This window comes from Octopus bimaculoides, chromosome 7 (assembly GCF_046866305.1).
Source record: "Octopus bimaculoides isolate indiv1 chromosome 7, ASM4686630v1, whole genome shotgun sequence".
NCBI classification, from domain to species: domain Eukaryota; kingdom Metazoa; phylum Mollusca; class Cephalopoda; order Octopoda; family Octopodidae; genus Octopus; species Octopus bimaculoides.
Window position 1 is genome coordinate 63,000,864 of NC_142934.1, and position 13,857 is coordinate 63,014,720.

At 33.2% G+C, this 13,857-nt stretch overlaps 1 protein-coding gene across 2 annotated transcripts in view; it reads left to right on the plus strand.

Annotated features, from left to right (window-relative positions):
* Nucleotides 1-13,857, plus strand: part of LOC106884520 (phospholipid-transporting ATPase ABCA1) — a 287,667-nt gene that overhangs the window by 83,733 nt on the left and 190,077 nt on the right. For both annotated transcript variants that reach the window (XM_052969717.2, XM_089355446.1), the window contains exons 3-4: nt 708-804; nt 12,699-12,840. In XM_052969717.2, coding sequence (XP_052825677.1) covers nt 708-804; nt 12,699-12,840 — 239 coding nt within the window. The remainder of the gene's footprint in view (nt 1-707; nt 805-12,698; nt 12,841-13,857) is intronic.

Consider the following 13,857-nt stretch of genomic DNA (forward strand, 5'->3'; position numbering starts at 1 on the left):
CTTTGGTTGTGGAATTAACCCTTTAGCATTCAGATTATTCTGTCAGATGTAATGCTTATTTATTAACATTGTTTTCAATTAATAATGCCTTATCTCATAGCTTCAAGATTTCAGTGATGTGATTGTTTATTTTTAGAATGACATAGTAGGGCACGTGTAAGAGGTTGGTTCTGTCCAATTTGGATATAAAGCAGGTAGAATATTTGGGCCAGATATGGCCAGTTCAAATGCTAAAGGGTTGATGTTTTTTTCTTATTTGTTTTGCCACATCTTTGCCTTCATTGAACATGATGGAAGAACTCCAGTCATGACCATTCTATATCCTATTTTTTTTTTGTGTGTCAGTGTGCCTTCTGATGTACATTGTATAATGTGTCCTGTTTTTAAGACAGTAGTATGTTGTGATGAACATGAAGATTTGATTGCTATTTCTTGCAGGTTGAAGGTACAGGGCTATCTCTGGGTTTTATGAAACTCCTACTTAACAGACTACCTGATATTTTGTAGTTGCTGTATTCTGCTATATTTTGACTGGAATTTATTTAATAAAGGAAGCACTATTAATATAATGGATTGGATTGTATCAAAATTGGCCCAGTTTCTTGTTTATACAAATTAAATGATCTTAGCTCATATTAAAGACAACACTTGTAAACTAAAACGTTGTTCTGCTTATTGTAATAACATGTTTTATTGCTATTTTCCAGTTCCGAGCTGGTGTGGAAATCATCTGGCCATTATGCCTTTTTCTAATACTTGTTGCTGTCAAGACGCGGCCAGATCTCATTAAACAAAAGGAAGAATGTAAGTAATCTATTCAGCTTTTACATTTTGATGTTATGTAATATTCTAGATTGATTAACTCTTTGATACCTGCCCACCTCTGGTTCTATGATACAAACATCACATGTTAAAGTGGTTTAAATTAAAATCTTCCTTCAAAACTTCATGATGATTTATGTTCCAAACCCAAGATTAATAATGACTAAATTCTTCATTAGTTTCAAGATTAATTGAAACAAAAGTAGTGCATTTCAATAGAAATTTGGTAATAAAAGGATTAAAAGAAAGAATTCAGTAAAATATACATTGGATAGCTGGAAAACAAACACATCTTTGGCATGTTTTGAAATTTAGAGGAATTGTCATTTAAATTTAGAAAAAAAAAAAAAGAATTTTGACATAATGTAGCTTAAACTAATTAGAATGAAATTTTGAATGAATAAATATCTTCAATGACATTTCTTTTTATAGTTTAGTCAGGAGGAATGAGCTATGCTGCAATCTCTCACCAGTTAGTCTTCAGCTTAAACAGCTGTAAGATGACATGATATTTGCAGATAATAAGTGAGGAATAGGAAGAACATTTCAGAAGGTTAATATTCTTGGGAGTAACAGTTGTGTGCAATGGTTAATGATTCAGTATGCAGGCACTGTGGAAAATAATTACATATGAAAGATGCTTTCCTTTCATTCATATTTGGTAGCTGTAGCCTTGATGAGGAGGAAGTGAGCTCATCAGACAGTGTCCAATGTTCAGTGGGAGTGTTAGATGCTAAATTGTAACACTCTCATTGTTTTGAATAAATACTTGAAAACACTGGAACACAATCCCAGCAAGCTCTAAGAGCACTGTTCTTTTGAACATTGAAAATGCTTTAAACTCAAGAGAACAAGATCCTTGTTAGCTCCCAAATACTCTACTGGAATGCACACCACCTGAGATAAGAGGAAGGAAACTGTAGCTGTTATGTTACATCTAAAGCAGTGGTTCTCAGCTGGGGTTTATGTGACCCTTCGAGGTCCATATAAGATTTTGTTCTTAAAGCATATGAGTAATAAATTGGTTATACTTCTACAATATACAAATATTTTAACAATTTTTTTTCATACAATTCCCAATAATATATAAATATAAAAATATGAAGATTTTTTTTTGTAACAAGGTGGGGGTGGCTGTGCAGTAGAATAAAATAGATATCAAAGGTCTCCATAAGCAAAAAATGGTTGAGATCTCATCTCTTGTGACAATTAGGTTGGCCTCAGACTCTGGCCTACAAAAAAAAAAAAAAAAAGAAAAAGAAGAAAAAGCATGCTTATGAGGAAATGAAGAGGATTATATTGAGAATACAACATTGCATTCCTTACCATAAATTAGTTCTCCATGTCAGAATATGCAGTATGGCCCTCCTCTTGACCGATGCAAAGCATACCTGGAACAATGAATCCAGTTATTCAACCTAGCCCTTAGGCAGACACAGGTAGTAAGCAGGATATACTTATGCCCTTAGTAGAATCCATTTTGGTGCAAGCATGAACAACTGTTTTCTACATGCCCACATTTTCTCTATATATCCAAATGTTGCCTGCAAATGGTTCAGCTGCATCAATCTCACCAATCTGTGATGGCCTGCAGAGATTGTGGGACTCTACTTGTTCTCCTCTTCTAAAAACAACATTAGCATTGTGAAATTGAATAACATCAATCCCAGTGTTAGGATTTGAGCCTAATGTCCCAAATTCTAAATTCCTTAATTTCCCAAATAACATGTATTTATCTATCTGTTTTAAATGAACTTTAACATCTATGTTGCTGTTATTGTTTTGTTGGTAATTTTTGTGTTACATAGTAGTGAACAGAATTAGGCTGCTTTTATTAATGGAACAGTTAATGTTAGTATATTTAATGAACAGACCATTAAAAAGTTAACTAGAAATAGATATGTGATATGTGGTGAAGAAAAATGTTGTTAGTCAATAATACATTATTATCATTTCCCAGTAAGTAAGGAAAGAACATGTTTCAATGTTATTCTCACCTACTTAGTGCTGCATATTACATGATATCTTATCCTAGTGTGATGTGAAAATAAAAATTAATTCCAAGAATATGAATAAATTATCAATTAATGGCTAGGATATTGAAGAGAAATAATAGTAATCATACCTAACTTTGTAGGTGATATTATCTGATTGAAGAAGAAAAAGAAAACAAAGCAAAAGACTCCTCATAACTTAAACTACATTTAGTATCACATGCTAGGTGTCCAGATTCATAAAATGTGTATGGCGACCACTCCATTTTCACAGATGATTGCCATTTCCTTGTGCTTCCTTGTTGTCAGTGCATATCTCACTTTCCATCCATAATGTCTCATATAATTATTCTGTGTTGCTACTTTGTAATTGTGTGCTTTCAACTGCTTTGGACTGTGTGTGTCACCACACTTCCATTGCCATAAGGACTTTCAGTAGACAGAATGACAAATGACAGATGAGGTCACCGTAAAGAGACATCTGTATGCCAATGAATTACTGTAATAGATTCTTGTACAACATGAGTACCATTGTCTGAGTCTATGTGATTAGAATCTAGTGACAGACCAGTAATCACGCGAAACTGTGGATTTTGCATGAGAGTTCCCCTCATCTAGAAGGGTGCTTGTTATAATGTGGATCCTTGTCCACTTGTATGTTGTTGTCGGCACTGTAATATTGTCGCCACTATTATGTTGTAGCAGTATTCTATGTCTTATTATCTTTGACTTGTCTATTGTGCTCTTGCTGATAGCTCCCCAAGAGAATGACTTTGAAACGTCTACCTTGATGGTAACTCAAACTCGTATATATCACTTAACTGACACTGACTCCAACTGAGGACTCTTACAATGACTCTACTACTACTGATCACCTACAACGACTGACTGTGACTTTATAGTGGCTGTATCATACCACTTTGTCATGTGGGGACGAGTGTACCATTTTCACTACAATAATACAGTGATGACAGCTAGGAAATCCTCACCCTTTGCTGTTTTTATTTACATGCTAATTAACCCATAGCTGGGATGTTGGTAGGTGCTACTGTTTCAAGTCCAAGTAGATCTGGGAACAATAGTAGTTAAGAGATGGTCCCACATTCCTCCCCACTTTTGGATGCAGTTGAAAGTCATAGCTAGGACATATGTGCACACTTATATATGACATATATATATATGATGAAATTCTCTTTCCAAAAAGATCTATTACTTAATTTCTGAACTTATAACATTGAAATAACGTGTCTGAAAATTGATTAGGATGTATTGATTTGGTCCTGATTAAACCTGGTGAATAATAGAAAATTAAATGACCATAAATGTATCATTTTCAAGAACTAATTGTGATTTCACAAATCCTTATCATATTTAACTATCTTTGAAGAAGATTGCCAAAACTTTGTGATAGATTATGTTTCAATGAACAATCTATCTTTGGTTCTGGCACAATCATTAAAAATTGGCAGAAATTATTGTAGTTCATGTAAATGACCAATTTATTGTTAATTTGCTAAATCTTCTTCACACTAGAGAAGTCCAACGATGTAGAAAATAACTGACTAAATTTCACTTTTATCTTAATTATGCATACACTCTGAGAAAATAGTTTTGCTAATTGATGTAATGTAGTGTGTCTGCATGAAGTTGATTTAAATATCGTTATTATTATTGCTTCAGTGCTTTATGTTATTTTGAGAATATTTGAATGTTTATTAAGTGAAAGGGAAAGAAATCATATATTTTTAATTATCATAATGATTACCACATGATAAAAGCCGATGAATATTGCAACTTCAATGTTTGTCTTAATTTTGTTTTCAATGACTGAATGATAGTTTAAATTGCTGATCTTTAATAGTTTTCTTCTTATGAGAGGTGATGGTGGTGGAAATGTGAGAGCAATGAACTATATGCATCTCAATATTTATATTCACTAGCTGGACCCGTGAAAAATTCACGGAAAACATAAAAAATGTAAGCATCTATAAATTGTATGCTAGTGCCATGAGAAATGTTTCTACATTGTGACAGTTACAGAATATAGAAAGAAGTGTAAAACCAATAACTATATAATCCAACCAAAATATCTCAGTTATGCAAATGTAAACAGAATTACTATTTGGCCTTAAAATACATATTCAAAGAACCTTCTTGGTTTAGTGGTACAGAGCATTCTTCTGGTATTCTTTTATTTGTTTCAGTCATTTGACAGTGGCCATGCTGGAGTACCACCCTTTAGTCGAAGAGATTGACCCCTGAACTTATTCCCTGTAAGCTTGGTGCTTCTATCAATCTCTTCTGCTGAACAGCTAAGTTACAAGGACGCAACACACCAACATTGGTTGTCAAACAATGGTGGTGGTGGGACAACCAGACACACACACAAATAATTATATATATATATATATATATATATATATATATATATATATATATATATATATATATATATATATATATATATATATATATATATTTATTTATATATGATAGGCTTCTTTCAGTTTCTGTCTACCAAATTCACTCACGAGGTTTGGTTGGCCCAAGGCTATAGTAGAAGACACTCTTTAAAGTATAGAGTTGAATTTTGTGTAGCCACCTGTTGGTAACTTTTCTCCCCCACCCATTTTGTAGGTGGTATTAGCCATTTTTCTGGGCTCTTTTCACAGCTATACTCCGTTCAAAATTTGCATTAGTTCTTAAATGCAAAAAAAAAAAAAAGAGGAGAAGGGTGTTTCTTTGTAGTTTGTAGAGAAAACTTTATACGTACCTGAGAAAAACATGGTCTTTCCCCACCTACTAAAAGACATGAAGAACTATGAAAGAAAGTGAATAAGTAATGGTGGTGAGGGAAAGAAGAAAGAACTAACAGTCGATTGTTCTAGAACTCCCAGAATAAAAACAAACACCTGAAAGACTTTCCCTCTATTCATTACCAAATGTCTTTCCCTCTTCTTCATTGTTAAATGTAAAGAAGCTAGAAAAGATCGATCGTATATCAGTCTAATTGTCATTGTAAATGGCTGAGGCTTTTCCTTCTCTGTTTCTGTTGCTTCATTCCTTTTCTCTATGGTTAAGAGACTGAAAATGCGAGGCTCAGTGGTTAGGGGTATTTGGCCCACGATCATAAAGTCATGAGTACGATTCCCTGCGGCATGCTGTGTTATTGAAAAAGATACTCTACTTCATCTTGCTGCAGTCCACTCACCTGGCGAAAATGAGTTGTAGCTGTAATTCAAAGGGGCCAGCCTTGTCCCCTTCTGTGTGAGGCTGAATCTCCCTGAAAACTACATTATGGTACGCATGCCTGTGGAGTACTCAGCCACTTGCATGTTAATTTTATGAGCAGACTGGTCATTAATCATATAAACAGGAACCTTGTCATTGTGGAGTGCCATTTTCAAGAAGAGTGAAAGAAAAGGAAATGTTCCATATGTCGTGTGTTTAGTATAAGCAGTGAAAGCTAAGACAAAATAATTGCTATTCCGACGTGTATTCACCCTCGACTCACGCTCAGTTTGATAACAACAGCCTGTGCATTAGTGTTTATCTGGAGGCTTGGCCTCCAGATCTGTGAAACCTACAAATGCCACTCTTAGGACTGGATTAACACCCATAGTGACCCTAGCGACTAAAAAGATTTTCCTGCCCCTATATAGGATCTTTTTTTTTCATTTTCTTCCAACCACTTGAAGGTTTATCTTCCTCCAGTCCACTCAGCTGGCCAAAATGAGTTGTAGCCTTGTCATACTCTGTGTGAGGCTGAATCTCCGAGAACTACATTAATGATATGCATGTCTGTGGAGTACTCAGCTACTTGCAAGTTAATTTTATCCTCATGTGATAATGAAAAGTGAAAGTGACATCTAATATTTGCTGTGCCTATGTATCTATCTTACTTTCTCTTGTTCTCTTTCACTTCCTCTGTGTCCCTCCTCTCTCCCACTTTTAATTTAACGTGTGTATGTATCTATGTATCTTCTTTTCTTGCGATGTGATGAATATTTAAAAACACAAAACGCCGTCACCACTCACTGTCTCTCTCTCTCCCCCCTCTCTCTCTCTCTCTTACTTCCTTTCTGAAACATTTAAAAACACAAAATGAATGCTGTCACCAGTCACTGCCTCTTTCACTCTCTCTCTCTTTCCTTCTTACTTCCTCTCTGTCCTCCTCTCTCTTTCTCACTTCTTCTTTGAAGTAAGTGCGACACACATAACAGGTACATACAAAAAGAACAAATTGGCATATTGATATTATTGATGCTGGTTCTGACTTAACATTCAGCAGAGATTGGCTTTTCCTTTCATATTTATGAGATCTATAAAAGTACTTTTATAGGGTCAGATGAAAATATTCTATTCTGCAAATGCATGAGCTTGTATCAGTGTAAATAACCAGTGTTATTAAACATGAAGGCAGGTAATCCAACAATGTCATTCTTGGATTACTAAAGAGATAGCTGAATAATATCCTTAGTCTCAGTTGGTCATGTTTGGGAATCCAACTGAAAAATGTAATCACAGTTACTTCTGATAGGACCTCTATGGAAGAGGTACCTGAGGACTTTATACCCTACCTCTCTGAATGGTGGGCAGAGAAAATGGATGAAAGGTTGGAACAGAAGGCAGGTAATTGTGTTACTGAGTTGAAATATTCATTGGTTTACAACATTTAATTTGATATCTTCAATGCTTTTCACCTCTGTAGAGTTTGCAAACACTTGTACCAGTAATATACTGAGGTAAAAACGGTTAACCGTTTCTTAATTTAAAACCTGGTTTTACAATATAGAGATAAATCAATATTTACTTTACTGTGTGAATTCTCTTTTACTGTCTCACAGAACTCTTTCACCTAAGAACTATCATTGATCCATATATTTCATGCAGTAACCACTGTTACTTATATCTGGTTGCATTTTCAACTAGCTTGCACTTAATGCAGCTGTTAGGTTCTTTTGAGAGCAATAGATTATTCTCAGCTCATGCATTCCATATATATTTTAATTTTTTGTCTTTGCTAATGCTATTGGTTGCATGAAATAAGCGTCTCTAAAGTTTGATTTCAAACCAATCTCTGGAAGCAAAATTGCAGAGTGTGTAGATTATCGAGTTCAATTTCACTAAAGGGATTTTATTATATATTTGTTAAGTACACAGCATGTGGTGCCATGTAAAAGCACCTGTGCAGTGCCATGTAAAAGTGCTTGTGTGGTGCCACATAAAAGCATCCAGCACACTCTGTAAAGTGGTTGGCATTAAGAAGATCATCCAGCTGTAGAAACCATGCCAAATCAGACTGGAGCCTGGTGCAGTTTTCCAGCTTGCCAACTCTGATCAAATCGTCCAACCCATGCCAGCTTGGACAATGATGGTGATGATGACATGATTCCTACACTCCTTAGTTCATCTTTCTAATGTGGATGTTAATTTGGGATGGATTAGCTTCCCTTCCAGAGGAAAACAATAGTAATCACTGGTATTAAGGAATCTTTTATGGTTTAACCCTTTTGTTACCATATTTTCATTGAAATACATTACTTTTGTTTTAATTAATTTTGAAAATAATGAAGAATTTATTAAAACTTAGTAATATCTATTAAGTTCAAGTTTGGAATATAAATTACCATGAACATTTGATGTAAGGTTTAATTTGTATGACTTTAAAACTGGAAACTTTTATCATTGAAACCAAGGGTGGTCTCAAGCAGTTTGGTATCAAAAGAGTTAAGAGATATTTATATGTTGCCACCTTACTCCAGCTGGGGTGAGAGTTTGTGTTAGTCTGCCATATGCCTCATAGTCATGGCAGATGGGGGAAGTTTTTCATGTAGAGGGGAACTGACTGGGACATTGCTTGGAGGACCTCCCAAGACAACCTGAGCAGATACTGGAAAATGGTGGATACAGTGACACGCTGCAATGGTGTATGCTCCCATACCTGACCTGAACTGACCTGACTGTATCTTGTGTGAACTTCTACTGTATTTGTTGTCTATTCATTGTTGGACTGCCTGAACACTCTTCTTAGGTACTGGCAGTCATTTCCCTATTAATAACTTACCTTCAGTCACCTATCTTCAGTTCCCTCTTACAATTTATTTATCCATCAACCCTGTTAGCTAGTTCATCAGTCTTTGATGAAGGATTCTACATGAAATGCTAGAATTCCTATCTTCGTTGTGGTATAAAACTTAATCATTCCACTATTTGAAGTCTTTGTATTATCATTTGCTGATACAGGGCATCACTAAGTTTCTTCAAATTCTATTGTTTTACTATTTTCAGTTCAATTGGTCAAAATAACAGGCTCCTTTAGATCACAAGCAGGTCATGTGAGTGTGAGTTCCTTTATCTCACCAAGTGATCACTGAACTTATCTGACCATTATATTTGTTTAGACACAGGTTTCTTCTAGAAATTTCAAGATATGTCTATCAATAGTTTCCTCAGATTTCAGGTTTTACCTATCTTCAGCAATATTTAAAATCTTTTCCTTTCAGTTCATATATACTTCCGAAATGTGTAAATGATAATACAGAAGCCTTTTTTTTAACCACCTTATAGACAATATGGTTTTTTGGGTAGATGTTATATGATTGGCTATTGAACTACAAGGTTGTAGGGTCAGGTGGTAGAAATGACCATTGAACTAAGGTCATGTGAAATGTTGACTATTGAATTACTGTTTTGTAGTAACCTTGCATTTAATTTTATTGCTTATTGTTAGTTGTGTATTCAAGCAGTATTCTTAATTCTACATGTGTCAGTTCTCTTAGCAATCTGGAATAAGCACTAGATGTCTTGATAATATTACAGTGATAGAATTGTAATTTATCCTGCAGTGTATCTAACATTCCCTTAACCTTTTGAAACCAGCTCAAAACATTTATTTGTGTATTTTATATATATATTATATATATATATATATAATATATATATAAATATATATATATATATAAATATATATATATATATATATATATATATATATATATATATATATATATATATATATATATATATATATATATATATATATATATATATATATATATATCTGTCTGCCTGTCTGTCCGTATGTATGTCTGTCTGTCTATCTATCTATTTATCTCTCTCTCTCTCTCTCTCTCTCTCTCTCTCTCTCTCTCTATATATATATATATATATATATATATATATATATGTATATATATATAAAAATTTAAGGAATGGAGTAAACGCATGTTATAACTGCATACTTTATTCCGACATATGTTTCGAAGAATTACAATTTATGCGATCCATAGGAATCGTCGATGTTAAAAATGTAAACTTCTCCTCAAGGAATGTATGGGAACCATCTTAAACGTAAGACATTATGACCGAGTATCATTACTCAGTCATAATGTCTTACGTTTAAGATGGTTCAAATACATTCCTTGAGGAGAAGTTTACATTTTTAACATCGACGATTCCTATGGATCGCATAAATTGTAATTCTTCGAAACATATGTCGGAATAAAGTATGCAGTTATAACATGCGTTTACTCCATTCCTTTAATTTTTATATATACTCAAATACCCAAAATCTCAAGGAGTTTCTGCCTCACTAACAGGAATTACACCACAGATATTTTGTGATCTTTGCTACCTTGGTTTCTATTAACCCATTTATTCTATCCGAATTATTATTTATTAGGATAAAATAAATACATATAATTAAATATATATATATATATATATATATATATATATATATATATATATATATATTTATATGTATTTATGTATGTATCCATCCATCCATCCCTGGCAACTGATATAGGCATTATTGTTGGCAAGGACTCAGTATTTCATTTTGCAACCATAGACATTTGTGTGTGTGTGTGTGTGTGTGTGTGTGGTTGTGTATGTATATATTCAATAATGAATTAAAAGCAGCATTAGTGTTGCAAACATTATTGATTGCACATACTCAATGTAAGTGTTTTGTTTGTTCACCAGTTCGTTGCGGTATAGTGCTTGGGGATGACTCCCTCAACATGCTGGGTGTTAAAACACCTGAAAGTCATAGACAGGTGAGATAACTTGCCTCCAATCAAATTCAGGAATGATGAATACCAATATTTTGCCACCTTTGTGGCTTATCAACATCATTTACCCGAATCAGACTGGGGACAAACTGAATTGCCAGTCTATGACTATAGACAAAGAGTGTAAGAACCATTTGCTGATGTGCCATGATGATGCACATGCAAGATTAAATTCAATAATGAATTAAAAGTAGTGCTAGTGTTGTAAACATTATTAATTGCACATACTCAGTGTATGTATTTTGTTTGTTTGCTGGATTCACTGTGATATAGCATTTAGAGACGACTCCCTCAACATGCTGCGTGTTCTAGCTTTTACACTTACTGGTTGTTCCTTTCGTTGGAGGCATTGTTTCCAAAACGGCCAACATATTTGTTATTAAGCTTTCACTGTTCCTATGTAACTAACATTTTAGGGTAGTCATCATCATCATCGTTTAATGTCTGCTTTCCATGCTGGCATGAGCTGAATAGTTTGACAGGAGATGGCCAGGCAGAAGACTGCACCATACTTCTGCATCTGTTTTGGCATGGTTTTTACAACTGGATGCCCGTCGAAATGCCAACTACTTTATAGTGTGACTGGATGCTTTTTAAGTGGCACCTGTACTGGCAGTGTCATAATGTCTATTATCTTGCCTCAGAATAATTTTAAAAATATTATGTTAATATTCGTCTTGATCATTTACTGTCTGCCTCTTTGTTGAAAATACTATTATACCCTATTATCAAACTTAAGAATGTATATTGTAATGATGCAGATTAATCATAATCTTATTTTTCCATGCTAGCATGGGTCAGTTGGACAGAATTCATTGAGGCAATTTTCTACAATCAGACACCATTCCTGGTACTAACCCTCACCACTTTCCAAATATGGTGATATTTCCCCATGGCAATGTTAAGACAAAGACACATCTACACTTATGCACACACATATATACTGATATGAGGCATTATTTGATATTAATGAGTATGCTTGGAAAAGACTAAATTAGATATCTTGAAATTGTTTTACATCTATATTTGCTATTCTAACATTGCTTAGCTAATGAAAGCAGCTAAGAGAGAATTAAATGGATTTGTCTGGCTATGCACTACCTTATTGTTTAAGATTATATTTCATTATGCAATTTCAACTCTTGATATTTACGTATTTAGGCCAGTTGGCTATCATGTTAACTTTAAAACCTCCTATTTTTAAATCTTTCCTAAATATATTTAAAATCAATAATGTCAGAAAGCAGAAGACACGTTATTAACCTCAGTTTTAAGAGTGAGAGATTTATGAAAATTTATGGATAAGAAACTTGTGAATTGCATATATATTTTCCAGAACATTTGGTACCATTTGATTATGTCTTGGTAAATTTAGGTGGAAGAATAAAATGCTCAGCTCAAAGAAACAATAAAATATCTGCAGCTTATACAAGTATAAGTCAAATGATGACTGTTCTTCATCCCATAGCCCGATTTTTTTTTTTTTTTCCGCAGAAAGTCACTTTTCACTGAATGTTTGTTGCTTCTTAATGCATCATCAAAAATTGGCCAATTCAACTCTTAAATGGCCTAGATCAGTTTGTATTATATGTGCAAGACTTACTTCTAAAATAAATCAAGTGCACTGTATTATACAACTGTTCCATATATTTGCAATATAGAGTTTCAAATCCTAGTTAACAGTGAAAATTTTCACTTGGTTGATGCTTTAGTTACACTCCCCAGGGATATTTTACTGTGGTGTCTATGGGTTAGGGTTACATTTCTTGCACTTAAATGATTATCGTTTTGTTTTCTTTTCCAGGTCATTTTGACGGTCGTGCATTGCCTTCAGCTGGACTATTACCTTTTGTTCAGACATATGTCTGTACAATAAGCAATAATTGCCATAAGAACATTACTACTGGAGAATTACCTGGTGTCATTGACAACTTTAATCAGTCAATGTAAGCATGAAACCTAATTGTTATCTTTATTTTGAAATGAAATATTGTATATGGTTTGTATATATGTATATATATATATATATATATATATATATATATATATATATATATATATATATATGTATATAAATAAAAATAAAAATAAAAAAATATAAAAAAGGGTTTTGTATGATCATGTATAGAGGAATATATTATTTAAAAGAGTTCCAACTCTGTCTGTTTTTTATGTTTTATTTATATTCTTATAAAATTAATGTGGGATATAGAATATAGAAGATATAATATAAATAGTAAAATAAAATGAAGTATTGAATGTCTTATTGAATATATGAAATATTGAGTATTAAATATAGAGTATAAAATATATAAGGACTAGTATACTTTCCTGCCTCATGGCAGTCATCAAGGTCCTGTCTGATGCATATCTATGTGTATGCATATATATATATATATATATATATATATATATATATATATATATATATATATATATATATATATATGCATATCTATGTGTGTATATATATATATATATATGCATATCTATGTATACATATATATTTATATATATGTATGTATATCTATATATGCATGTGTATAGATATGTATATGTGTGTATATATGTGTATATGTGTATGTGTATCTATATCTTTCTGTCTGTCTGCAGAATGTGAATAGTTTGGTATGTAACGCATAGCTTTTTATCAGCTCTTACTTTTGCTTCCAAATGTTTTAGCTGAAAAAGGCCCACACTTGGGTAAGGATGTGATCTCTTATCTTTGAAAATGCTCATAAAAATGCCTACAGTTGAAATTTCTTTTATATTTGCAATATAGATAATAATTTTTTTTTTTTTTTAATTTCATCTATCTGGATGATGTGTTGTTGATGCACTTGTTCACAGGTGCATATGTGGAAGTGTACATGTGTGCATTTCATTTTTGTTTTATGTTCATTTCTTTTATATATCTATTTCCAAAGGACTTGGCAGCAAATAGATATGAGATTGTGAACAAT